General features: G+C 37.9%; 1 protein-coding gene across 3 annotated transcripts in view; it reads right to left on the bottom strand.

Annotated features, from left to right (window-relative positions):
- VCAN (versican) overlaps positions 1-26,501 on the bottom strand; it is a 119,818-nt gene that overhangs the window by 54,775 nt on the left and 38,542 nt on the right. For 2 of the 3 annotated variants that reach the window (XM_042250731.1, XM_042250732.1), the window contains exon 6: positions 22,333-22,626. In XM_042250731.1, the coding sequence (XP_042106665.1) occupies positions 22,333-22,626 (294 nt within the window). Of the gene's footprint in view, positions 1-12,737; positions 15,699-22,332; positions 22,627-26,501 lie in introns of all 3 variants that reach the window. The other variant, XM_004009067.5, reaches the window with a different exon arrangement.

Below are 26,501 nucleotides of genomic sequence, written 5' to 3'. Positions count from 1 at the left end.
CCTAACTTCCAATTTTTAAAGGGTAAGGGCTTTCCTGGAGAGCTTAATCAAGTAATTTTGGGCCCTTCAAGCATTTCTGAACCGTAAGATAAAGAGCTGCATGAAAAAGAAGGCAGGTTGTTTCAGTTTGTAAATGTTCCCTTGAAAGCAGAGCAAATGACAGAAGCCAATTGTTGGGCAGTGCTTACTTTTCTTAATAGGGGCTTCCCTGGTGGCTCAGATGGTAAAGCGTCTGCCTACAATGCGAGAGACCCAGGTTCAATCCCAGGGTCGGAAAGATCCCCTGGAGAAGGAAATGGCAACCCACTCCAGTATTCTTGCCTGGAAAATCCCACGGATCAAGGAGCCTGGGAGGCTACAGTCCATGGGGTCACAAAGAGTCAGACACGATTAAGTGACTTCACTTACTTTTCTTAGCTTTTTCACGTCAGTTTCCCGAGATTGTCAAAACTTTTCATAGATAAATAGATGACAGATAATGACTAGATGCCCAACACCAGAAAAATACTTTGGTCAAAATCAAGGATTCAAAATGTAGGTAAAACACTTTGACATAAGTAAAACAAATGCCCCTCATATATATGTGTGTGTATGTGTGTGTGTTTATCTCGATACTTCCTTCTAAGCTCTCAAATTACAGCTACTAAACTGAACTTTACCAAACATCATTTTGTTTCCATTACAACACTCCCTTCTTCAAAAGTTACCTCTTCCAACCGACCTCTTCAATAGCATGTTCAAACTGCTCCATCGCTGTCCTCACATTTATCCTCATCCTCCCATTCTTTGTTCTCATTCTCTGCATCTCTGAGCTGGATGCAGAGAAATCTATGCCCCCATCTCAATATCCTCCTCATTCCCAACTCACACTTCTATTCAACAAGAATCCTCCTGCCCCAACCTCGGAATGCTTCATAAAGCATTCCTTGGAGCTTCACTCCTGCATTTTATGAACAATCCAGCTGAAGTCTCCATTCCTCCCGTCTGTCTTCACTAAAACTCCTCAGCCCAAACTGGTTGTGTCTTTCATTTGTATGCCATATTGTTTCTTATTTATAAATTCCCTAGTGGTTATTATATACTTGTCTCAGCTTCCTTACTAACTTCTATGTTCCGTAAAGTGAAAGATCTTTTAAACATGTACTGCTACTGCTGCTACTGCTAAGTCGCTTCAGTCGTGTGTCCGACTCTGTGTGACCCCATAGACAGCAGCCCACCAGGCTCCCCTGTCCCCAGGATTCTCCAGGCAAGAACACTGGAGTGGGTTGCCATTTCCTTCTCCAATGTATGAAAGTGAAAAGTGAAAGTGAAGTCGCTCAGTCGTGTCCGACTCTTAGTGACCCCATGGACTGCAGCCTCCCAGGCTCCTCCATCCATGGGATTTTCCAGACAAGAGTACTGGAGGCTCTCCTTATTCTAGCCACTTAGCTTCTCTTTGGGAATTTAGTTGAAAGAATGTCTACATGGTTATTTATCATCAAGAATGGAAACGTTTACATTTACTACTTTGACACTTTCTTTTAAATATCTGCATTTTTTCTGGTCCTGAAGAAACTGTTTTTTGGCTGCAATAATAGCTCAAATTCTGAGACACAACTGAAAGAAACACAGATTATGCAAATATTAAAGACTTCTATAGCTGTGAAAGTCAGATAATCTAAGTGGGCAGGCATAGTCTCAATATTATTTTTTATCATTCTTTTCCTTTCCAAATATAGAATCCATATAGGTTTATCTCAGGGCAATACTATTTTTTTCAAGTGGAAATATATAATGAACATATTCACTTTGTCAGTATAGTCAAAAGAATCCTTAAGCCATGAGCATATGTATTTCCTTTTAATTTCCATGCTGATAGAGAGAAAGTAATATGGGTATGGCAGTGTGAGGCATGCAGGTCCATGTAATTCAAGATACATTCTCCACGATCACTTTTGATTCAATTACAATTACTCTGAAATGTTAAAAAAACATATCTTTCAGTTATAGTTAATTCTATTTTCTTCCTTCCTTACAGATGCCAAGGTTCATTTAACATGTGTGAGAAAAGCTACTCTTCCCAAAATGTGATAAAGGCCAGCATTTCATTTAGGGGAGACTGAATTAAACCTTTATTTTTTTTTTCTCCTTAAAACTGGTAAAATAAAACTTAAACTTCCATAGGTTTAAAGCAGCCCCTTCCCCATGTATATGTCTATATTTCAACCCCTGTCTGAAGGTCAGAAAGCCTTTACTTAACTGTAGGGTTCAACATTCTCCAGGAATAAAGACTGCATGCATTAAAAAATACATCTAATATTAAAAAAAGAAGGCAAATTTAAGAAAAGAAACAAAAAATATGAAGGCCTGGGTCCCACCACTAGAATTCAGATTCAAGTTGTCTAGTGGGGGGTGGGGGAGTGGATATTTTGATATGGAGGCTCCCTGGTGATTCTGATATAAAGCCAAGGTTGAGAAGCAACATGAGCAGAATTTGTGCACTGGGAGATTTCCTGAGGCTCCTTCAAACCTCTGCACAGAATGGCATCACTGTCGGTCAGCTGCTGACACCTGGTTGGTGCTGTCTTGCAGCCTCCTGGGCAACATGGATGGCTGCTCAGCAAGAGGATGAATGCCCAGAGTTTCCTGTGAGGCTGATTCTGAGACTTTGTCTGTTATAGTGACTTACTTCATTGTTGCTGTTGTTGTTTAGTCGCTCAGTTGTGTCCAACTCTGCGACCCCAAGGACTGTACCAAGCCAGGCTTCCTTGTCTTTCACTGTCTTTTGGAATTTGCTCAAACTCACACCCATATTACCTGTATTTTTCTTTTTATTAAAGCAAGCAACTAGCTTTTATTGTATACTCCTCTTGCTTTTTGATTATTTCAAGTTGCCTTCCCAACTAAGCTACGGATGACATTATTTTCCTTTCCCTAGCCCTGGTGGCTCAGACGGTAAAGCGTCTGCCTGCAATGCGGGAGACCCAGGTTTGATACCTGGCTCAGGAAGATCCCCTGGAGATCCTTCTCCAGGGGGAGAAGGATGGCAACCCACTCCAGGACTCTTGCCTGGAAAATTCCATGGACGGAGGAGCCTGGTGGGCTATACAGTCCATGGGGTCGCAGAGTTGGACATGACTGAGTGATTTCAATTCACTTCAGCCACAGAGTAGCTTGACTGAATGGCTTTATTTCAACAAGCCTTTAAAATACTCCCTGGGAATAAGTGTGAAGAGATGGGCAGTGAATGTTTTATCTTCAGAGAGTGAAATGGCTCCCTTAGAAAGCAGAGCAAGGTAAGATCACAACGTAATAAAAGATGGTAACTATAGTATATCCCATTGTACTCTACAGAAGCATGCATTGGTGTGTTTTCTTTTCCCTTTCTCAACTTAGAGAAACTCAAACCTACTCCGAACAGGACATGGCCAAAGAAACTAACTCACCCTGTGAGATGCCAGGAATACTGTGGTGTAAAATGAAAAGATGAAGTCACTGGAAGTCAGACAAGGTAGTGTATACCGATTACATACTAGGGGCAAGCAGGTCTAGGTACATAATATGTCAAGCTTTCATAGACACAGATATTGAAGTACAATTAAACTTTCCCTCTCACTCAAGGGATTCTTTCTTTCCAGTTTCAAATCTCCTACTTTAACTTATCTATGGAAAAAAATTTTTATACGTTGTCACAATAATTCTAGCAAGTATTTAGAAGGTTTGCCATAATTTATCCTCCTCCTCCACATCAAACCACTCCTTTTGAGAATAATTATAGCTTTCATGCCATTGGATCAGGGTTTCCTTCTTGATTCACACTCAAAAGGTCTGAATATTGGCATATCCCTCTAAGGAACACAGTTTCTCATGCAATAGGTGCTGAATTGTCCACACAATACCCTAGGTTGAAACAATATTTTACAATTTCCATTGCCTCAGTTGTGTTGTAAAAAAATCAAAGTACTTCCATTCAAACGAAAAAAAAAAATACAACAGTTTTCACTAAAAAATATTCCCCTGCCCCCTCAACCAGAGTCCCATTCTTGGAATCTCTCTATCAATAAAGTCATTTATTAACCAGCTTTTTTTTTTTTTAATGTGACAAACTGGCCTCACTGAGGTTCAATGTAACAAATTTTGCAAATAAATTTTAAAACTGACAAACACAGATAATGCATTTAAATTATTTTTTCATTTTACCTCATTAAAATGAAACCTTTACAAAGCATTTCTGTTTCTGTCTCTTTTATCCCTTTGCTCCTCTCACCACATGTCTCTCCCCTTAGCTACACCCCTCCCCTCCAAAAGTTCTGAACACTGTCTGGGCCCGTGAATACATTTTTTATTCACTGCACAAATGAATGATCTAAGAGCTATTAAGAAAGAAGAATGTAATCCCTGTGTAGAGAACTAGGGGGTTTCCTTGACAACAACAAAAAGACAGCAGGAAATGCCCATGTTTTCTATGAATATGCAAGAAGAGGCCTGGCCCAGCACCTGGAAAAATTTATAAAGAATTTGTGAAAAGATCTTTTCTTTGAAAAAAATTAAATTTGCAATCATCAAAAATCACCAGTCCAATTTTCACACATGAAAAAGAGCAGAAAGCTAATGAGTTCTACATGTTGATAGTATAGAATCAATACTATAACTATATTTAAAATTTAAATAAGGGCTGCAGCTGCTTCTGATTTGCACCCAAAATGGCATCACCCTAGACAAACACAATCCATAGATGATTAAAATTTTAACAAGCTCTTGCAGTCAGACAGATACTAGAGTATAATTATATTTGTCTTGCTGTGGTATAAATAATCTCAAATTTTAAGGAAATTGAATTTTTAACATATTTAATACAAAACAATCTACATTTTCCGACATTTAGACGTTCACAATGAAACAACTGCCGTAGCTGAGAGGCGATTCGTTTCTACTATGTCATTGCCATGTGCAAGGCCCCTGTGCTGGGTGCTTTCTAGGCACTTAGGAGGTTTTAACATGTGACGTGCCTGCCACCATGTCTTGCAAGCCCAGGAAGAGATCCCCTTCTCTTTTAAGTAATCTAGTGAGTTTGTAGTATTAGCACATTGGAGAGGGCAATGGCACCCCACTCCAGTACTCTTGCCTGGAAAATCCCATGGACGGGGGAGCCTGGTGGGCTGCCGTCTATGGGATCACACAGAGTCGGACACGACTGAAGCGACTTAGCAGCATCAGGAGTATTAACACATATGTTTACTATTATAACAAATGAGGCCTGTGGCAATCAAGCAATTTACCCAAGATCAAATAGGTGGCAGATAACAATGTTGACCATGAACCCAAGTCTGTTTCCAAAGGCTCTTTCCACTCCATCGAACTGTATCCCATGGATCAAATCAACTACCTATCCATGGACATTCAGAATATCAGAGTGTGCTTCAAAAATCCAGTTCTAGTATAGTATGTAGTGAATGGCAATTATTTGACTATTTGTTGGATACATGTATATTAATATATTTGGATACATACATATATGTATAGCTCAGTTGGTAAAGAAACCACCTGCAATGCGGTGAGACCTGGGCTCAATCTCTGGGTTGGGAAGATCCTTATATGTGTGCTTGTATATGTGTGTGTCATCTTTTGTTACATAATCCCTGTGCTTTGGGAAAAAAAGAGTATGTATCAGAATTTAGGAACTATTCTTTCTATATAATAATCACCACTACATCCATTTTACTGGCAAAAAATTCTGACAGAAAATTTAAGAAATTCCTGGGTCCACATGGTCAGGAATCAAAGGAAAGACTGACTGTAGCTTCCCCAACTTACATCACCTGCTTCTGTAATACTGCTAATTCAAATTGCATTTGAATTAAGATATTATAAAACTTTAAATCACCTTTTAGGGTATACAGCCCACTCTAAAAAGTAGTTTTATGTCATTTAATTTTACAAATGTGTAATTCTGAACCATGATACATCATGGGACGTGTTTTGAAAAGCTAAATGTACTTAACTTACAGACGATGTCATCTTTATCAAAATGTATCAATCACTGAAAAATAGGAAAATGTGAGAGAACACTCCTTCCTGAGGAAGTTGCCTGAAGTTTCCATGAATCTGTACAGGCTTCCAGGTGAATCCTAAGAAGGCATTCATCTTCTGAATCAGGGGTGCCACTCTGTCATTTGAGCCCTGTCTAGAAAAATGCCTGATAGTACTTGGGGCTCCTTGGCCCAACTGGTGAGTCTCTGTTGTGAAGCAATAGGTTAATAATGAGTTTTCAGCCATTTGTTTTTGATCTTACCCTTCCAACAAGAACCAGCTTATATTTCATTCTTCTCATGAAATATTTTCTGACTCCCCTGCCTTCATTGATTTCTTCTTTGTTGATATTATCTGCCATTTAGTCAGTAGCTCATACCTAGTGTGTAATTATGCATTTCTGTACTGTTAATTACATTTGCCTATGTGAATATAGGCTCCTCAAAAGCATTTAAAGGCTTTGGGAGCAGGGCCTATGGTTTACAGTTATTTTGTGTCCCTTTTGATTCTGTTAAAGAACAAAGCATGTTGTAGCTTTACCTGAGGATAACCCTTGACCGACTACTCTGCTAGAAGGCAGTGTGCACCTTCCTCTCAAGGTCACTGCTAATGACAACAAGTGGTATTTGTCTTTGGCTGATGCCCCACCTCAATAGCAGCTTAGATACTGGCAACTTGTAATTGCAAGTGCCATTTTCAGAAAGAATAGTCTTCTTCATGTTAAGAAGACAACAAAGTTCCTTTTACCCATCTACAGGACATCTCTTTTATTAGAAAGCCCCAACCTGTGAGAAGCATGATTTTAATGTCTTCAAGATTTTCTTGAGATTAGTGGGTTAATAAAATATTTATAGAGCATTTAAAAGTTTGAGATTCTATGTGTTCTGTATTGTGTCTTATGTGAGTGTATGTGTTATACATACAAAACATTTCACTTAGAAGGACTTGGTAAAAAGGTAAGCTTTGATCTGTAGTGTAGTGTTAAGCTCATTAATAATTAAAAAATATTAAGGCCAATTCTTTTTTTCCTACTATAGAAATGAAGGGAAAAGAGACAGTCTCTTCTTTTTTTCATTATTTTGCCAATAGAAGAATTCAGTCCTTTTCTAGACAGCCAAGGAGGAATGAGGGAAGCCATCCTAATTCCCTGCAGGGGAAAAAAAACCATGTGCTTCTCTGGCAGGGAGCCACAGCTGGAGCCCAGCAAAGGGAACCACTCAAGTGTGTAGACACCCGCCCCATCCACTTTCAGGGATGTGCTCCAAAATTCTGCAGGGGAGAAACAGCCCAGACCCAGAGCTGCTGGTTTCAGCATGCTGTTCTCCTGCCAGAGCAGGTATCTGAATAGCATACACAGAGCCCCTTATTAGCAGCAAACGAAATCTAAGCCATCTCCTCTTAAACCAATAGAATGCCAATGAGAAGCCAGTCTTTCCAGCATCTATGTTCTTTCAGAAACTGACAGACAGAGCAGCACCTGAGCCAACAGGGAGTCATTACTCCTGTGAGTTCATCAGGGGAGAGAACTGCCTCACTGCAAAAATGCTCCAAGGAGTGCCAAGACTCAGACTAGTACCAAAGGGGCAGGCCCAGTGAGCCTCTGTCTGCCATCTGCCACACTTCCCCTAGATACGTCACAAATTACCTCTGAAGTTTAAACATGATAAAATATATAAAGAGTGGTCTGAAAATATCAAGCTCTAAGTGCACGCATGATGATTTTGCCCTGCACATACTCTGAATATAATTATATATAATTTTGATTACATATAGCTATCAATAAGATTAAAGTTAGATTTGCTTAATTTGTTTTATTCAGAATCATGTGGGTAAATGTTCAAAGGTAAATGTTAATCATGTGTATCATTATAGTGAGACATATACATACATGTAGTGAAACTGTGTGTGCTTGTCGCTCAGTTGTGTCCAACTCTTTGCCACCCCACAGACTGCAGCCAGCCAGGCTCCTCTGTCCATGGAATTCTCCAGGCAACAATACTAGAGTGGGTAGCCATTCCCTTCTCCAGGGGATCGTCCCTACCCAGGAATCGAACCCATGTCTCCTGCACCATAGGCTGATTCTTCACCATCTGAGCCACAAGGAAAGCCCATATAGTGAGAGACTAATTTAAAAAATGTTTTTACTTTAAAAAAAAAAAATATATATATATATATATAAATTCATTCAGAAATGAGTAAATTTTTTGTTGCTCTATTCTGAATTACCCACATGATCTCATTCTCTTCCTAGCTGTGTTCTAAGGTACATGTTACTTTAGAAACTACCTTTGGGCATGAGAGAGGGGTCCCAAGAAAGTGGGACTCCTAATATCCTCTCCTCAAACACTAACCAGAACAGCCACTCTTTCATGCACTCAAAATATGGAAGCCCAAGAAAGGAATCTGATCCTATAATTAACAATCTGAAAGTAGTTCTACATAATAAATTCTATAAAAATGTGATTAAAAAATTATATACGGTTATCTTGAGTAACATTACTTTTTAAAAACTGATAAATGTGCTTTCAATGGTATAAATATTGGCATTTACCCAGATATCTCCTGTACTCAGAGCTAATGATCCTTATTCCTTACCCTCTCCTCAACAGCATCATATTCAGAAAATAAATATTTAGCTCTATGTACATTTCTCAAATATACAAACAAAAATGCAGATGGGATTAATCATATGGGAATTATTTCTGAATGATGTAAGCAATCAGTTCAGTTCAGTTCAGTCGCTCAGTCGTGTCCGACTCTTTGCGAGCAATAAAGTACCATAATTCTCAACAAGGAAACAGAGCAAAAGAAACTCTAATTTAGAGGCCAAAATTATTTTTCTCAAAACTTCATTAATCATTAATGTCATTTCATTAATAATTTCATCAATATTTTCTATTTGTTATCATTTTAGTTTCATATTGGCTTAATACCTGTCTTACACTTAGACTGGATAGCTAGAAATGATAAAACTAGCAAAAAAGAACACCTAACCAGCAAATAATACCAAGCAAGTCTGACAAGTAATAGGCAGTATACATGAATTTGTTTTAAAAAAACTAATAAGTCACCTATTTTAATGTTATAACTGTAAGCATTTGCCTAATAATGTTTACAGTCAGTATCTGTAGACTTCTAAATTATTCTTTGAGTTAAAATTACAGTGTATTCGCTTTTAGAAACATTCATAATCCTGTTACACTAATTTATGACATTTCAGATGATTTCAAGGAGGAGCATTCTTTTAAAAAGGGGAAAGTGCAGAACTGAGCTAACTCTTCCTATGCCTTTAAACTCTATAGATTTCATGTGTGTGTGTGTGTGTATTAGTCACTCAGTCATGTCTGACTCTTTGCAACCCCACGAACTGTATAGCCCACCAGGCTCCTCTGTCCATGGAATTCTCCAGGCAAGAATACTGGAGTGGGTAGTCATTCCATTCTTCAGGGGATCTTCCTGTCCCAAGAATTGAACCCGGGTCTCCTTCATTGCAGGCAAATTCGTTATCGTCTGAGCCATCACATGTTCACAAAGAAAACCTTTCAATAACTTTTCAAAGTGCAGGTGTGCAAATTACTCCTGAAATAGACAGGAGCCATGTTTTCAGTATCCCCTGAACCACTGTTAAACACACCCTATAGCATTTTTCAGCTCATAAAAATTTTATGAGCTGAAAAGTTCCTTCAGATTTTTTTTTAACTGCTAACTACAGTTGCCCTCCAGCAACAGCACCCTAAGTTGCTATTAAGATCCATTTGAGCAAATAGAACATAAACGTGTCCTGCATAGTGTGTTTTGTTTAATAGTAGTAAAAAAATTTTTAAAAATCAAGATTTATGTGACTTGCTGAGAGCAGCAAAAAAAATTATGAATGCCTTGGTTTAGAGTAACATGGGTGGTATTTTTGCTTACTTGAATATACAGTATATGTAGAGGTCAATTTTATGTTTTTGAATAAATTTATACAAATTTGTACATGTACCAAGGATTTTCCAGTTTGGAAAAATGTGCCTTGATACATAAAAAGGTTGGTTTTCCAGGCACATATGTATTTTTCCTTATTAATGTACACCTGCCTTAAAAGTCATTAATTTAACATCTGCTCTCAGGTTTTTCCCTTCCAAAGTGAAAAATGCTTGAAAAATTAAATTTCTCATAGAAAACAAATAAAATGAGTATAAAGCAGTTGGACCTGAGTCATCACCCTCATTGTCTTAATGAAGACAATAAACAGTGTTTTTAGTCTTAAGAAGGGCATATATAAAGCATACAGAAAAGACAGATAGATGCAGGGACAGGGGAGAAAAAGAGAGATGGAGTGAGGGAGTTAATAGATAGATACATGTTATTCTCATCCTTAGCCCCCCGCATTCCACTGCACTCACTGAAACCCTCTGCCAAAGAAGATAAGTATTCCCTCTCCTTTCTGACCCACAGTTATCAATGCTGAATGGAAATTAGTTTGAAGGCAAGTCAAGGCCACATGTTTTAAGAGTGAGATTGACACATACACACTATGTATAAAACAGATAACTAATGAGAACCTACTGTATAGCAAAAGGAACTCTACTCAACACTCTGTGGTGACAAAGAGGGGATATATGAATATGTATAGCTGATTTACTTTGCTCTACAGCAGAAGCTAACACAGCATTGTAAAGCAACTAAACTCCAAAAAAACAGAAAAGAAAAGTAAAGAATAAGGTAGAAAAAAGAGGAGGAAATACGTAGTTGTGTTTCCCAGACCCAGCTGACTTAAGTTTATAATTCAGATAAAAATACACACTTTGTATAAATGGTTTATGAGTTAAGTTACTCAGACTCTCCATTTCAAGTAGCCATTTATAAACTTAGATTTTTTTTTTTTTCCTGATGACTGCCAATTCTTCCAGGGAGATTGAGTTTCACTTTTCCCGTTTAGTAATTTGATTACCCTCACCTCAATGCACAGTTTCCCATTTAGAAGAGTTTTTAAATGCAGAACATGTCTTACTGCTTTATCTATCATTTGACTCAACATAGTATCTACACTAACAAGAGAGTAATCTAAGTTGGGAAAAAACTTTTGTATAGCTAGTCATTCAAGAATTTTTTTTAAAAATTCTCAAATTAAGCATTCGTAGGAATCCCTAAGCTTCTCTTCATTTCTTTCTTTTTCATAGTAATATCTTCTTGTCACTTTTCCAGCCCCACTAACAGCAATCCTCATTCCCACTACTTGGCAGCCTGTCCTCTCCCTCCATCTCCAGTTCCAAGAGGCAGAAGAGCAATGTAGGAGAGAAGAAATATGGTTTCCAAGAAACAGCATCATTAACAGGAAAATAATGCTCCAATCCTGACCTCATTCAACTATATTGGAAAGTGGAGGTTAATATCAATACTCTGAGAGTGTATTCTCTTCTCTGCTATTCACTGTCCCACAAGAGCTTTGACATGGAGAAAGTTCTGGGTGGTAGAGGCCAAATTACCATCTAACTGGAAGCCAGCTGACTAGACATTAGAGCCACCTGTGTTCCCAACAAGTGCATCCCCAAGCAGGCTCATGAGTATCGCATAAATTACAAAAAATGACACATCTTACAAAAAATGACACCTCTAGGGGAATAGCCCAACAGTAAGAGAAAAAAACCTCTCAAAAAACATTCTTCTAGCTTGACTTCTCATAGCTAGATTAAGGAAAAATGAGCATTTATTCCTCTAATCCACACACTAAAACTAAAATACAGCAACTTAACAAAAATCGATGATCTTAACTTCTATATTAAAAAAAGACAAACCTGAATAGATCTATTGAACTGCATATAACACGTATTCGCAATTCAGCTTACCACATTTGGAAGACAGAGTGTACTGACCTTTAAGAAGGAATAAGTGAAGTTTAATGATAAAAATTGCAAGTATTAGTCAATGTAAAGAAACAGCTTTTAAGAATTTTGCCAGAGAGATAGAAAATACTTGAGCAGAATCAAAGGCACCATGAATATTCCTATAACTAAATCACAAAATAAATAACATTATAGCCTGGGTTTTTAGGGAACAGAGGTAATCCACTTTCTGAAATTGTATTTGAGAAATATATTACAGCATTTCCTAGAATTGAGCTAGACCTTATTTGTTCTAAATATTTAATGCTTAATGAAAATATCCAAGGACAACAGCTTGAAAATATGTTGAACTTTCTTTAAAAGAACATTTAAACTGCATACCTATTACCCACCCCACAAGTTGCGTAATAAACCTGCAAATCATGGAAGAGAAAAAATAAAACAAACCTCTAGACGTCTATCAGCCCTAGGGATATGCAATACGGTTTTAGCTGTCCATAGTGTAAGTACTGAAGGTTAATAGTTAAAGACCAATGAAATGTTAACACAGTCTAGTACTACGCTTGAGTAGTAACACATGGAAAGACACTGAAATTAAAACATCTTGTTCTGCATGTTCTGAAGTGATGTAACAGTGATGATTTGGTTATATTAGATGACAAAGCAGGGCTTCTTATACTTTTAAAATAAAATCATATCTAACATTCTTCCAAACTGTTTAACATATTCTTCCAATTCATGTACAAATACACAATACATGAAGCTAAAACAGAATTTTTTCACACTCCAGTTATCTTCTAATGGCAGCATTTGGCATGTTGATTTTTTTTTTTTTTCCAAAAGTAATTTTCAAGATAAAATGCTGATTGCCTTGATTGGTATGTCTAGAAAGCAAAGACTTACCTGTCTTGTTTTCTCTGACCTCAATAATATAAACATTTATGTCAGGGTGGAATTTTGTCCCCGCTGGGGGTTCTGGAGTAGAAAATGCCTGTGGTCCAAAGGCTTCTTTGCCTTCCACAGTGGGAGGTCTTGTTGGCTGTGTAGTAGAAGTACTTGAAGTTGTGAAATATTCTCTATCAATATCTGTTTCTGTTTCCTTGGCTACAATATCCTCAAGGGTAGTGGGAGGAACGCGAGATGTTGATTCTCCAATGATTACCATGTCACTGGTTGTTTCTTCATCAGGTTCTCTGTCAATGAGAGGTGGCTTCTCAGTGGAGGATGAAGGTGTGTGAAATCTATCTGCTGAACTGAACGCAGCAGTGATGTCACTTGGAACTGTGGCTTTAACTGTTGAAAATTCTGGGAGTTCTGTGGCCTTGGGCTTTTCAAATAATCCTGAACCTAAATCAGTATAATCCAGGGATGTTTTCTCTCTTTTCTCAGTTGTGGTCTCTTCTATAACCTGGGTAACACCGATGCTAAAAGGAGATACAAATCCCCTTGGACTGGTACCTTCTGTTTCATATTTTTGTTCAGGCCATGGGCTGAAAGTTACCTTTGACCCTGTGGTTGGTGTTAGCGTTACCACGTCATCTGTTTTTGCTTTGGTGACAGCACCAGGTGGAAAAGACGTACTCTGCTCAAATTTTCCAATTGGAGTTGTTACTAAGACTGAGACTCTGTCAGAACCCGTCACTGATCTGTCTTCAAAGACAGTATATGCTGACCCATCGCTCTCTTGTTCATCCAAAGGTAATGTCTCCTTCGCTGTGTCAGTTGTGGATCTGGGAGGAGAAACTGGTTTTTCTGGAGTTTGTTCTTTCCAAGGAAAATCTTCTCCCGTTGCTTCCTGTATAATTTCTGTTGTTGTTCTTACAGTCTCAGGATAAATAGAAGCTTCAAAGTGAGTCTGATTAATGACACGTATGTCTTGAGAGGGTTCACCTAGAACTTCACCTTCTGATGGTAAGGAAGGTACCAACACTCCCCATTCTGTCTTGGGGATTACAGAAAGAGGAATGGTATGGGAAGTGTCTACATAAGTAGTAGGCTCCTGGGTGCTACTATAGTTAACAAAGGTTGACCCTTCCACATCTGAAGGGTGTGCAAATTGAGGGACAGTAGACAAAGGCTTAGAGACATCCACATCTTGTCCTTCATCCAAAGCACTTCCCTCTGTGGTTGCATGAGTAACTCGGACTTCTGTGCTTGTAAAAGGTGCAACTCTTTCTTCAGTTATAGAATCTCTCAAAGTGGACTTTTCTGTGGTAGCAATTGATGTAGTTGGCTGAAATCTAACTATGAATTTTTCATGGTCTATTGTGTCTTCCTCAGTAAACTCCTCTAGTGGCTTTTGAATACTACCTGGGATATGAGTGAATTCATCTCTTCCATCTTCAGTAAGACTTGGCATTTCTTTATCCTTACCACTCACTCCCGTGGTGGTGATTAAGGCAGGGGGCAATTTTGGAGAGCCTACATGTTCTGTGGACCATAAAGGTTTCGATGTTGTATTATCTTCATCCAATGACCATTTTGATACAGTAACCACCTCCACATTTAAAGTGCTCTGGATCAAATGCACTGTTGCAATACCCTCCTCATACTTTGTGGTATCTTGATAGCCATCTGTTTCTAATCCACCTGGAGTTGTAAAGTCTTCCTCCACACCTGTCGCCTCTGTTGGTATCACGCCTAGCTTTGTCGTTGTCGTCAGTGCTGGGGATTCAAAAGATTTGGTCATTCCCACTGAATACTCTGTATGATGAATTTGCTCTGGGGAAGCTGTAGGGAACTTCATTCCAGAGAAGCCTTCTTCCTCTATTTTTTCTATAAATGAATCTTTGGTGATCTTTTCCTGTATTTCATCATTGGTGTAAGTAACTGTTCTCATCGCTGGTCTTAGTGTTTCTGTACTTTCTCTTCCTGTTCGTGGACTGGGAGAAATAACTGTGGATGTTCCCTCGACTAATCTTTTATCACCAGAAAAAGGAAACAATTCTACTTCTGTATGATGCTGTGATGGAAAAGGTGTGGTAGACACATACTGGCCAAGAAAATCTTCAATTATCCTACCATGAGTCTGTTTCTCTTGCCTGTGGTCCATGGACGACCCATCACTGTCAGGTGAAACAACCGTTGATGCTGGGACTGACTCCACATCCTCTAGTTGGCTGCGGGTGGTGTCTTCTGAAGTCTTTGACACTGTAATGACCTCAGGTATTTGGCTAAAGATCGAGGTACGCTGACCCGATCTGACCGTAGAGGTTCTGTCTTGCCCATCATCTTCTCTCAAGGTGAATCCATAGCGGCTTGTGGTCACTGGTTCAGAGACTGTGCTTATTGCTTTCTTTGCAGTTTTTGATTCCAGGGTCATCGTTGTAGATACAAATGGTGTCGCAGTTACAGTGAATTCCTTAGAAGGCATGTGCTTGGAGATTTCCATAGATGTTACCAAGGGACCCACTTCTATTTGTTCAACTTGTGTAACTGATTCTTTCCTTTGTAGGTCTTCCTTCACACTATCCCATGATTCAGGAGCATGATGGGAAATGACAGTTGTACTTTGGGGCATTTCTTCCTTAATTTCAGATATGTCTGGCTCTCCAAGAGGTCCTGAAGCGGAAGGTGAGTAATAGTCCATATCCCAAGGCTTCTTCGTACTTCCATCAGGTGGGAGTGATTCTGCGGCTGATCTGTGGGTACTAGTTAGAGGTTGAACTGTGGATTTCTGTTCAATATTGACAATATTTCCTATAGCAGGGACCTTTGTTGTAGTGACAGGTAATTCAGTGATTAAAGGGACAATTGGTGTAGTTCTGTCCGGTCCCATTTGTAGTTCTTCCAATAAAGTGGGTGAGACAGTTTCTGCAAGCATATTCAGTTCGATGGTTGTAGCCTCTGATATATTCTGTTTAGCTAGAAAAATAATTTCAAAGAGTTGATTAGACAAGTCACTAATAAAAAGTTGTACGTCCAGTATTTGTTAAGTGCTGTCTGTAATTTGGAGTGACCCAAAAGTGTTTTGTGATGGAGGGGAGTCTAAAAACTATACTTAACCCAAAGACAGAAACTAAACATTTAATCATCACAAAAGACTGTTCTTAGTTAACGAACGTGAATATTATGTAGTTTTCAGATAAGAAGGTCAAAAAACAAATGCTGAGTTTGGAAACAGTAGGTACATTATTTCTCAGAAACTACAGCACCAACTTGAAGTTTAGTAGGAGAATTCAATACTACTATTCTGTCTGTAGCTAACACAGTGTCTCCAGGGAGAGGGAGTGCCTCAGATTGCAAAATAACAAAAAAGCCACATCAAATGTACCCGAGTTACATATCAACGATTACATGGTCCATAATGTGGAAGCTTTCATAAAAACAGGATATTAAATGTTTTAACACCACTTGTTGCTTGATCCCAGGTGTTGGACATTTGTCTTCATGTTCTTTTCAACTCTGCAGGGTAGCCTTGTTTATAATAAACACTAAAATGCCTCTGGCAGAGGCTGCTGGCATTTGTTGTATTCTACATCGTGTTCTATGTTCTACACGATATGTTTATAACTCTTACGAGTCTTGGGTCCAGGCTTACATTCAGCAGGAAACGCAAAAGGAGAACAGGAAGTAACGTACCCACATGATATATTTTAGCTCTGTAATTACAAATCACTGGAAACAACCCTGAGCATCAGAAAGAATGGGCTCAGGCAATAAAAAGTAACATGTCATCATAAAATGCTACATTATAACGCCTCCAGATTTACAGAGAATGGCCTGGACTGTTGAAAGAAATTTAAGTTGTATATAAAAATGACAGTGTTGTAGATAGGATTCCATCTCACCATAAAGAAAATGCAGGAGTTAGGCACATAAAGATTTTGTCTTTTTAAAAATACTCAAGATTTTCAAAAATCAAAAACTGCCACTAGCCTCAGAAGGAACTGATCTGAGGACATCTGTGGTCACTGCTTTGCTAAGTTGTAATATCTGTAGTATCTATAATATCTTGTGGCCTACTCTTAATAACCCCCAAACCAGAGTCCTTGGAAGACAAAACTGGTTGATTACTTTTGAGCTCCATCTACTCTGTCAAAACTTAATGATATTAGGGCACTGTAACTGCTCTGTGTGATAAGTGAATGGCAAAGATATGTCATTATATATTTGTCCAAATTCAACCCAAATGTTGAATGAACAATACGAAGAGTGAATCCTAATGTAAACTACAGACTTTGAGTGATTATGTTGTGTCCATGTGGGTTCATTGGTCTAATAAATGTGCCATTCTGATGGGGGATGTTGACAATGGGAGAGGCTGTGCATGAGTGTGGACAGGGCATATATGGGAAATCTCTGAATGTTCCACTAAATTTTACTGTGAACTTAAAACTATTTAAAAAAGCCTATTTTAAAATTTTAATGATAAAATGATGTGATTTTGTTGTAAATCAGACTTGAGCTATAACAGAGTCCTCATTTTTTTTTGGTCTGGTATGAGCTATTATTAGTTGTGTTCATCCCCTAGACCATTTTGAAGCCCAGATTCATTAATATTATACAAAAACTTGGTGACCATTTCAATATGCTGTATTTAAAATTCTTTAGTCTGTCACTATTTATCCCCTTATCTTAAAACAAAACTAAACAATAAAAACAAAAAGAATTAGATTCTTCAAAAACATGTTAAATAATGTTTTCCCCCCCTTTTTTAAAGAAAGCTTTTTCTGCAATCATTTCCTGGAGGAAGCTTTGGTCTATTTTGATTGACATGAACAACTTAAGGAACCAAAGTGAGGTTGACTATTTTTCTTTTCATTCAATTCTCTATCCTCTGAAATTCCATAACTGTTACCTCATTTAACTGCCAGATATCATGTTTGTTTTATAACTGCATTCTTTGGGGAAGCAGTAAAATATACATACAGAGAAAGTTCCCAAGGAAACATAATATAAACACTTGGTACACTACATATTAGAGAAAATTTAATCATATTATTATTAATAACAACACAAAAGCTAATTTTGCTTTTTCCCTCTGAGTATTTCCATGGCTGATGAAATTCACTTAAATGGAGGTGATCACTGGCTGAGAGCCAAAACAGGGCTTGTGAATCAGGTCTTCCTAATGTTCCAACCCAATTTGTATGCCAGCAACTTTCTACAGTACTATGAAAATACTTTTCATATCATTTTAAAAACGAAAGACTCAGATTTCGGAAACTACATGACTGTATGTCATTATCAATTGGTATTGTACTATTTGGTGCTGTCTTCATCTAGGCCTGAAACATAGTCATATGACGGTAGTGTGTCTCAGGATCTCCTTTACAAAGCTACATGACTTTGTTTTCAGAGCAAGGGTTTTTAATGAGAGCCCCATTTAAGGGTCTGCTTATAGTTAAGCTGATTAATTCTACTATTTGGAATGGAAAACCTCAGACTTCCTTTTGGGGTTGGGTTACTTTTTCATCAACTTAACAGATGACTTCTATCACAACTCAGTATATCTGAGCATCTGCGACATTTGTTTCAACCCTTCCAAAAAAAAAAAAAAGAACTAATTAAAAAAAAAAAAACCACACAAATATTTACAAAAAAATAACCTAAGAATAAATACCAGTGTATTAATGATGACTATTACAAAAGTGAAAACACAACTCCAGATTTTTCTGAAAGTGTCTCTCCACAAGAAGAATTCACGTGGAGAAGTTTTTATCCTGGAAAACTACCAGTGTCCCTTCTTCAGCTTCATTATCGAGGAAGCCGTCGGAAAGCAGCAGGCTTCTTTCCCACAAAAGCTCCCCTCGAACATTTGCAGCTGTTTGCCACCCAGATGTTTCACATCACTGTACTCATGGTATTTTATATCCTATGGACTATCTTCTCCAGTGCTTCCATTGTGAGACACAAGGCACATTTTCCTAGTGAAATATAAAAACCCTATTAGCAGCACAATAGTCAATTTAATTTACAGCCATACTGCCTTTATTATAGGGAAATGACTAGATATTCAAAAAGTTGATTTGGGGTTCACAGTTGCAGAAAGAGTAACGGTTGGAACCGCGGGATTAGAATTGAAAGCCATATTTAAGTTTTATGAGTGATTGAATGCCAACTGATTCAAATTCAATAAAGAGAAAACATTTCAAAAAGACCAGTTAGGGAAGGCTACGTTTTGACACCTACGGTCAGATTATGATCTAGGGTGCAGAAAAGATAACAAGCTGATCATAGGTTAGAAGGGCAGATCAATTGTAAAAGTGAACAAATACATAAGAAAGACATCATAGGAAGTGGTGGGTATTTATTTAGTCTTCTTTAGACCATTATCTTTAGCTCCAAGCTTAATTGAACAGAGGGATGTGAAAAACAATGAGGGTTCAACGCAAGATGGCATAGGTGATTAGAGGCCTAGAAATTAACATTTCAAAACAAGGAAATTGTTTCAGCTGAAGGAGACACTGAGGGACAACTGAACAATGGTTTTCAATAGTAGAAGTGCTGTTATTTAGATTTTGGTTTCCAACTTGAGAAGGAAAGATGGACTTGGATTCTAATGCAAAGGATTTAGATAACTAGGAAAACAGTCTGAGAGTGATAATAATAGGATATTGGAATGTGTTTTCTATGAAACGTTCCCTATCTTCCTCTCCTGGAGATCTTTAATAATATTAAATGAGAGGTTATCACAAGTCTTTAATGGTTTTGATTCACTTAAATTTGGGGAGTATGGATGAACCTTCAGAGCACTGCATAACTCTATTTTGCAAAACTTAACTCTGAGGTCAAAGAAAAATGAAAAGTACACAATTTAATCAAGGGAAAACCAGCAGGAAGACTTTATTTCACAAGGACATTAATTTCCTTGTTTTTCAAATCTGTTTAACAAGAACAGATTCTAATTATATTTATCATCGGCCATTGTTAACGTTCTATTCAGTGATTTCAGAAGAGGGAATTATACCAAAGTGAGATTTGGTATTGTTTATTCACCATGAAGTGGCCTTAAAAACACTTCTGACATTTGGTAAAAGCAAACAAGAAAAATATGGTTATATTTCTAAATTCTTCAACTTAACCAACTAGCTGTACATCCCTGACATCACTTTTGGAATTTGTCCTTAAGGTCACAATTCTTATTAACTTTAACCCTATAGATTTAGTCATGACTCAACTCTGTGGGAAACTACAGCAGGTAAGTCATTTTAAGAATATTTTTCAAATTAAAAAAATGTATATGTTTTAAAAAGAATCTTTTAAAAATGAATTAGAAATTTGGGGAGGGTGTTGGCATTGTGTGTTAAGGAAGGCTTTTATGTATGACTAAACTTTCTTAATCTTTTATGTGCTGAATAAATTTTGAGTATGGTAGAGTCTTAGGGAAGAACTAAATAAGAATCTAGTCTTTAGCTTAACTGGGATAAAAAAACCAAAAATTTGAATCTATTATATCTGCAAGTTATATATTTCCAAGTTATATAGATTCAAATGAATTAGGGAGAAAAAAGAAGACCTAAACTTTCAAATTTTATTCACGTTTTATACAGATGTTTTAGTAGGTGGTTATTCTACTTGAATCTAAGTATCTTGTTATTTGGTACATTCATGTGAATTCCTTATTTAAATAAATAATTCAAAACACATCAGGATGAAGTCTTTGGAACTATAGACAGGCTTTGTTTGACATTTTTCTCTCATAGAAAACAAAAATGTTTTAAAGTTTTCTAGTGCCAGGTTTATAAAGCACAAGAAAATAAAATCAAGCAAGGTAGTCACACTGGATAACTCAACTCCTTCCTGAATTTAACTTCTCTAATCCACCTCTTCCCTCCCCTCCCCAATACACACACACAAATTTGATTTTCTCCTTTAATCACACCAGTCACTTAACATAAAACTGATTTTAAAGCTTGAACTACTTGAAAATATTCCCGGAACTACTGTTATGGGTATGTGGCTTAAAAGAATGATATCTTCCTACTTCTGAGGATAAGGTTTGGCTATTATTGTTGTTTTGTTTGTTTTCCTGAAAATGATCAAGACTTTTCCTGCAGTTTCAGGGCCTAAGAACAAAAACAAATAATTCCAAAGGCTTTTCATGGCCAGCTTGTATTGCACTGATACACAACACATGGCTTTAACACTCGGAAAGTTGAGTTTGCAGGAGGAGATCCAAACAGAAATATCTTAGCTGGGAGATAGCAGGATATGAAATTACACCTTTCCACTGTACTAACAATCTATTCTCCTGACTACTCAGATATCCCACTTCAGTGTCTTTTTGGTTGATGAAGAAAGTCTGTATATTTAGAAGCCAGTTATAAAATAAGCTAGTGTATTTTTGACTCATTTCAGTTACTGTTGACCCTCTGTATCCATGGGTTCAATATCCGAGGATTCAACCAACTTCTGATTAAAAAACAGAAAAAACAAAAAACTCCAGGAAGTTACAAAAAGCAAGACTTGAAATTGCTGTGTGCTAGCAACTACTTACATAGTTGATATTATATCCCATTATACGGTATAGGTACTATAAGTAATTCTGGTATCCCTGAGGGCCCTAGGAGCAATCTCCCATGGATACCAAGGGGATGACTGTATGTATTGCTAAAACAATACATATATTGAAAACTGAGTAAAAAAAATTCTCACTAATTCAATATAATATGGCTCCATCTTGAACACACTAAAGGTCACCAAAATTTCTAGCAGATCTTTGTTTTGCTGGCATAATATAGATCCTACAGTAAAAATCACAGTGAGACTCTGGATTAGTTGCTTGTTTAATTAAGCATTCTACAAGCATGACACTATGGTATGTGACTGCTAGTGCTAAAGTAATTTAAGGACATGTAAAAATTAAAATATATCATTAATGTTGAGAAATGTTACTTCAAATCCATTTTAAGTTATTTTAAATTCATACTTAACTGAAGGTAGCCTATTTATGTTAGAGCTTGCCAAAACACATATACTGTACTTTAATATGATTCTAGAGCATTAGAAGGAACATATTTCCATTATATGAAATAAACCGAGATAAAACGAAATTTTTACTTATAGCATGGTTCATTTTTAGGTATTATCCATGTCAGCTCCAAGTACTCACCTGCAGTTACTGAAATTTAAATCCTCTGCTATTTGAAAGAAAGGGTGATACCAAACAAAGAGGGAAAAAAACAGAACTCAGGGATTCAACTCAGCCAGGACTGGCCCCAGCATTATAATAGCACCAACAATCCAATTGCATTGAAGGACTGCAATTAATAGAAAACAAGTGCTCAGAAACATGTTCTGTGCAATGCAGCACAGTTAAGGCCTTTGCCTGACATTTTTTCATCCTCTCTAAAAACCATTTGTCTAACTTGTTTTAACCATATCACTGCTGTTTCGTTTCCTTGTTTTTGAGAGTCACTGAACTGTTTCCATTCCGTGCACACAATGCAAGACATGGAATCATTCCAACGGCTAGCTGAACATCAATTGCATGCCTTCGAAGCTTTTTTTTTTTTTTTAATCTAGAATGTTTTAAAAGGTATCAAACACTTACGTTTAAAGCAGTAGGCATCAAATCTGCTATCAGGGGGAGGGAAGCCTGTCTGGTTCTCAAAACGATACAGGGTTCTCACCCCAAGTAAACCACCTCCACACTGGGCCCTGGCCACAGTCACAGGGTGGCGAACGCTGGCATCCAACAGCCACCCGTAATCACACCGGTCGAAGCCGTTCCTCCACGCTGCTTGGAGCTCCCCCACCGTCGCCAGGCGGGCGTCCTGGTTTTTACACTCTTCTCCAGCTTCCTCAAAGGTGAACTTATTGGGAGCAGTGATGTGGAACACATCACCTGCAATAAGAACAAGAAAAAAAGGGTCTAAAATTTACTCTTCAGTCTTTTCCTGTTTATAGGAGATGGGGAAAAGCATAGTGAGTAATCATCTTCTGATATTTACAGCAGAAAACTCAGTTACCTAATTTTGTTATTATTAATATTAGTGTATGATAAGAAATAACACAATAAACACACACCAGAAACATTTCATTTTATATACGTACATTCCCTAGGTCATAGAAGCAGTCATTTGATAATACAATAGATTCTTTAAAGTGAACAAACTTTTCCAACTGATTCTTTGATTTACTGTCCAGGAAATGGGTTTTCTCTCCAATGAAAGAGGCTGTGGTGTACTTATTAACATTGCATGCCGGAAGGAGAAAGCTGCACTGAAATGTCTTTGAGGTCATTTTTCTTTGTTTATCCTAAAATCAAATAGCAATTTTCTGACTCTTTCATCCATTTCTGCCATCAAAATGGATTAACTCCCAGCAAAGCAAACAACAAAACAAGAAGACTTCCAAGGTCTGAAGAGGGGGAGGGAAAGGGGCAGAATGGAATGCAGTTGCCTGCTTTTCTGTCCTAGGCACAGGGCTGCCTTGAGAGTTACGCAGGTCATGGCCTGCCCTTGGGCAGGGCTGAGGATGTATGAGGACCAATATCAGCTCCCAATCAACCAGCCAAAGAGACCAAAAGTCCCCCTGGAAGAAGGGGCACCCTTTTTTTCACTTGCTCTGACCAAGGTGGATACCGTTTGAAATCCGTCTGCCTTTCGGTTCTCACAAAGTTACCATAAGGGGCTCTAACTAGGTTGGGGAAACTTTCATGTTAATTTATTGATTAACAAAGAAAGGGTGAACATTTCCTTTGTTCTCCACATTAGGCTCAATTAGACCCAATTAGTATGCTCATTATCACTTAACATGTCACAGTAAAATATTCTGGAAATGCCAGAGAGCTTGTTAAATTGGAATGTTACTTGTGCAATGTAACAACTGCCTGAAATGAATGCAATGTGAATTAAATTATGCTTTTCACAAGTGGCTAAAAGACAGAGGTAGAATTAGAGAAGACCTAAGCAAATACAGCTTCCCCGGTGGCTCAGACGGTAAAGCGTCTGCCTGCAATGCGGGAGACCCGGGTTCGATTCCTGGGTCGGGAAGATCCCCTGGAAAAGGAAATGGCAATCCACTCCAGCACTCTTGCCTGCAAAATTCCATGGACGGAGAAGCCTGATAGGCTACAGTCCATGGGGTCGCAAAGAGCTGGACACAACTGAGGGACTTCACTTTCACTTTCAAGCAAATAGAGCAGGCAGGATGAGGAGTACAAAATGAGGTAGAGAGGTACCTAAAATACTGAGAGCCCATTTTTATAGCAGCCAGGGGTCCTGCTTCCATTTCATTGAGACTTGTCTTTGCTTCTATGATCTATCAGACACAAGAGCTCTCATGATCTGGACCTCCACCTGACTAAATCCAGATGTAACAAATTATTGTTTAAAATGAATAGAGCCATTACTCCGTGTGCGAATGTCATAACTTTATAAAACCAGAAAATCATAGTCAGGAAAAAAAGGTCAAGTCACCCAGATCGGCTCTTCTCACTACAAATCTAAAAACGCTGCCAATGAAACGAGGACAAATTCTAGTAAAAGCTGTTAGATGAAGAAAAAGAAAAATGACTTTTACCTGACTGCAAAAAGTAAGGCAGAGGTGAGAATGGGGTTTTGTCCTTAATTATCTAGGCTGGCAAAGGACAGTAACCTCAACCCAAAAATACACTAAAAGAACAAAGTGAAGTCCGCTCAGTCGTGTCTGACTCTTTGCAACCCCGTGGACTGTAGCCTCCCAGGCTCCTCCATCCATGGGATTTTCCAGGCAAGAGTACTGGAGTGGGTTGCTATTGCCTTCTCCAGAGGATCTTCCCGACCCAGGGATCGAACCCGGGTCTCCCGCATTGTAGGCAGACGAGTTACCATCTGAGCCACCAGGGAAGCCTAAAGAACAAAGCCCCCCCTCCCCCATTCCTAGAATGTCTCCCTTCCCAGTAGGTTTTAAAATCATAAGGTCATAGTACCAGTTGCATAGCACGTATTCAATAATTTGTTACATGAGTGGCATTTCAGGTTCTTATTCAGAGAAAAGGTGCCATTTTCCCTTCCATCCTTCCCAAGCAGCACAGTAAAGAGTGCTCCCTAGGCTGCAGTGCTCTGGATAGCTGCCATCTGGGACAGGAGATTCATCTCGCCTGTGGATCTGGCTCAAAGCAATGGGCTACATACAGTCCATGGGGTCGCATAAGAGTCAGACACTACTTAACTGACTAAATAACAGGAAAATAAGAACAAAACCTGGGGAAAGGCAGACAGACAGACCGTGTCGCCCCAAGCAGCCTCAGCAGCCTTGTTCACCTGAGCATTACGCTTGCATTTGGCCTGAAAGCAATGGAAGTGTGAAAGAGGGCAGCCCGCCAGCATGCTTCCCTCCAAGGTGGAACCCTTGGGTTTGTTATTACAGCTGGAATATCAATTTTGTTGCCTTCGTTTCCTGTATGGTGAGGTACTTCTACATGGAGGCAAGAGTACTGTTCCTTTTCAGTAACAAGACTGATCAGACAACCAGAGCAAGGCATAGAAATAAATTAAATGAGTAAACCTCTGCTTCACCAAACAGCAACTTTCGCCCACACGATGGGGGGAATCAGCTTCTCCAAATACAGCCAGACCAAAGGGCTAATGAAGAAAAATGTCAGCATGATTTTCTGGATAACTTGTTTCTCTGTTTTAAGTAGCAAACATGTTTGTGGTATTAACAGAAGGAAAGGTTTCGGTAAGTGCTGGCAGGTTAAAAAAAATACCCTTATTATTATCAAATCAATAAAGATCTACTTATAGAACTTTTCATTAAAAACTCTTATTAAGTCTGACTTTATATTAAATTAATTATTTAATTCACTTGTTTGGGGTATACAATATCTATCTCTCCAAGCTCCAAAAAATAGTGATTTTACTTATTTAAGTATAAATTCTGTTATTCCCCTATTTTCCTTTTCATTTGTATGTAAAAACTTTTCAAACATTGTAAATTAAATTTTAAAAACTTACAGAAAGTGATCATTGGATTTCATGTAACTCAGATGAAAAAAGGAAGATTTAACTAGCATTAATGTGACTTAAGGTGAGAATCAAAACAACTCATCTATAAAGATCCATATGTGTGGCCCATCATTATACATGGCATAAGTGTTGTTTGATTTTGAAATAATAATTAAAAAAAACAGTTACTTTAACTCTGCTGCAAAAAATAGATGTCTAAGCCTTCCTAAATCATACTTGTTTAACATAAACATCGCCTTGTCTATTTCCGAATTCTAATGATACAGTGAAGTATCCATACTACGGAACTATCTTACTGAGTCTAGAAGCTTTTAGAACTGACACTCAATCTCTAACAAAAGAAACTAAGTTGAATGTCTAAATTGTGACCTTTCTATGTAACAACCTCAAAATATTAACGTCAGACATCTAATACTGTTCTCAAATGTGCCAGAATATCCTGGCATCAGTTTCATATACTAAAACCCAAAGGAAAAAAAAGTAAATTAAAGGGTAATACACAGATAGCAATCACTGAATTAATTCATATTCCTAAGTATTCTTGATTTCTAAGACATCTGTTTTTACTTCTTATTGATATTACTAAAATAATCTGTCAAGTCCTTTTTGATTCACAAGCTACCTGGCTTTAGACAATCTTAGACATTATGTATTTTTTTATCTAACATAATACAAATGTACATGATCTGTTGTTTAAATCAGAATTAACCTATTAAAAGGTTTACCACTGAGCTTCCCGGGCAGCTCAGTGGTAGAGAATCCACCTGTA

The sequence above is a fragment of the Ovis aries genome, chromosome 5 (genome assembly GCF_016772045.2).
Source record: "Ovis aries strain OAR_USU_Benz2616 breed Rambouillet chromosome 5, ARS-UI_Ramb_v3.0, whole genome shotgun sequence".
NCBI lineage: Eukaryota > Metazoa > Chordata > Mammalia > Artiodactyla > Bovidae > Ovis > Ovis aries.
The sequence above is the reverse complement of the archived record's forward strand: the minus strand, read 5'-3'. Positions and strand labels throughout refer to the sequence as shown.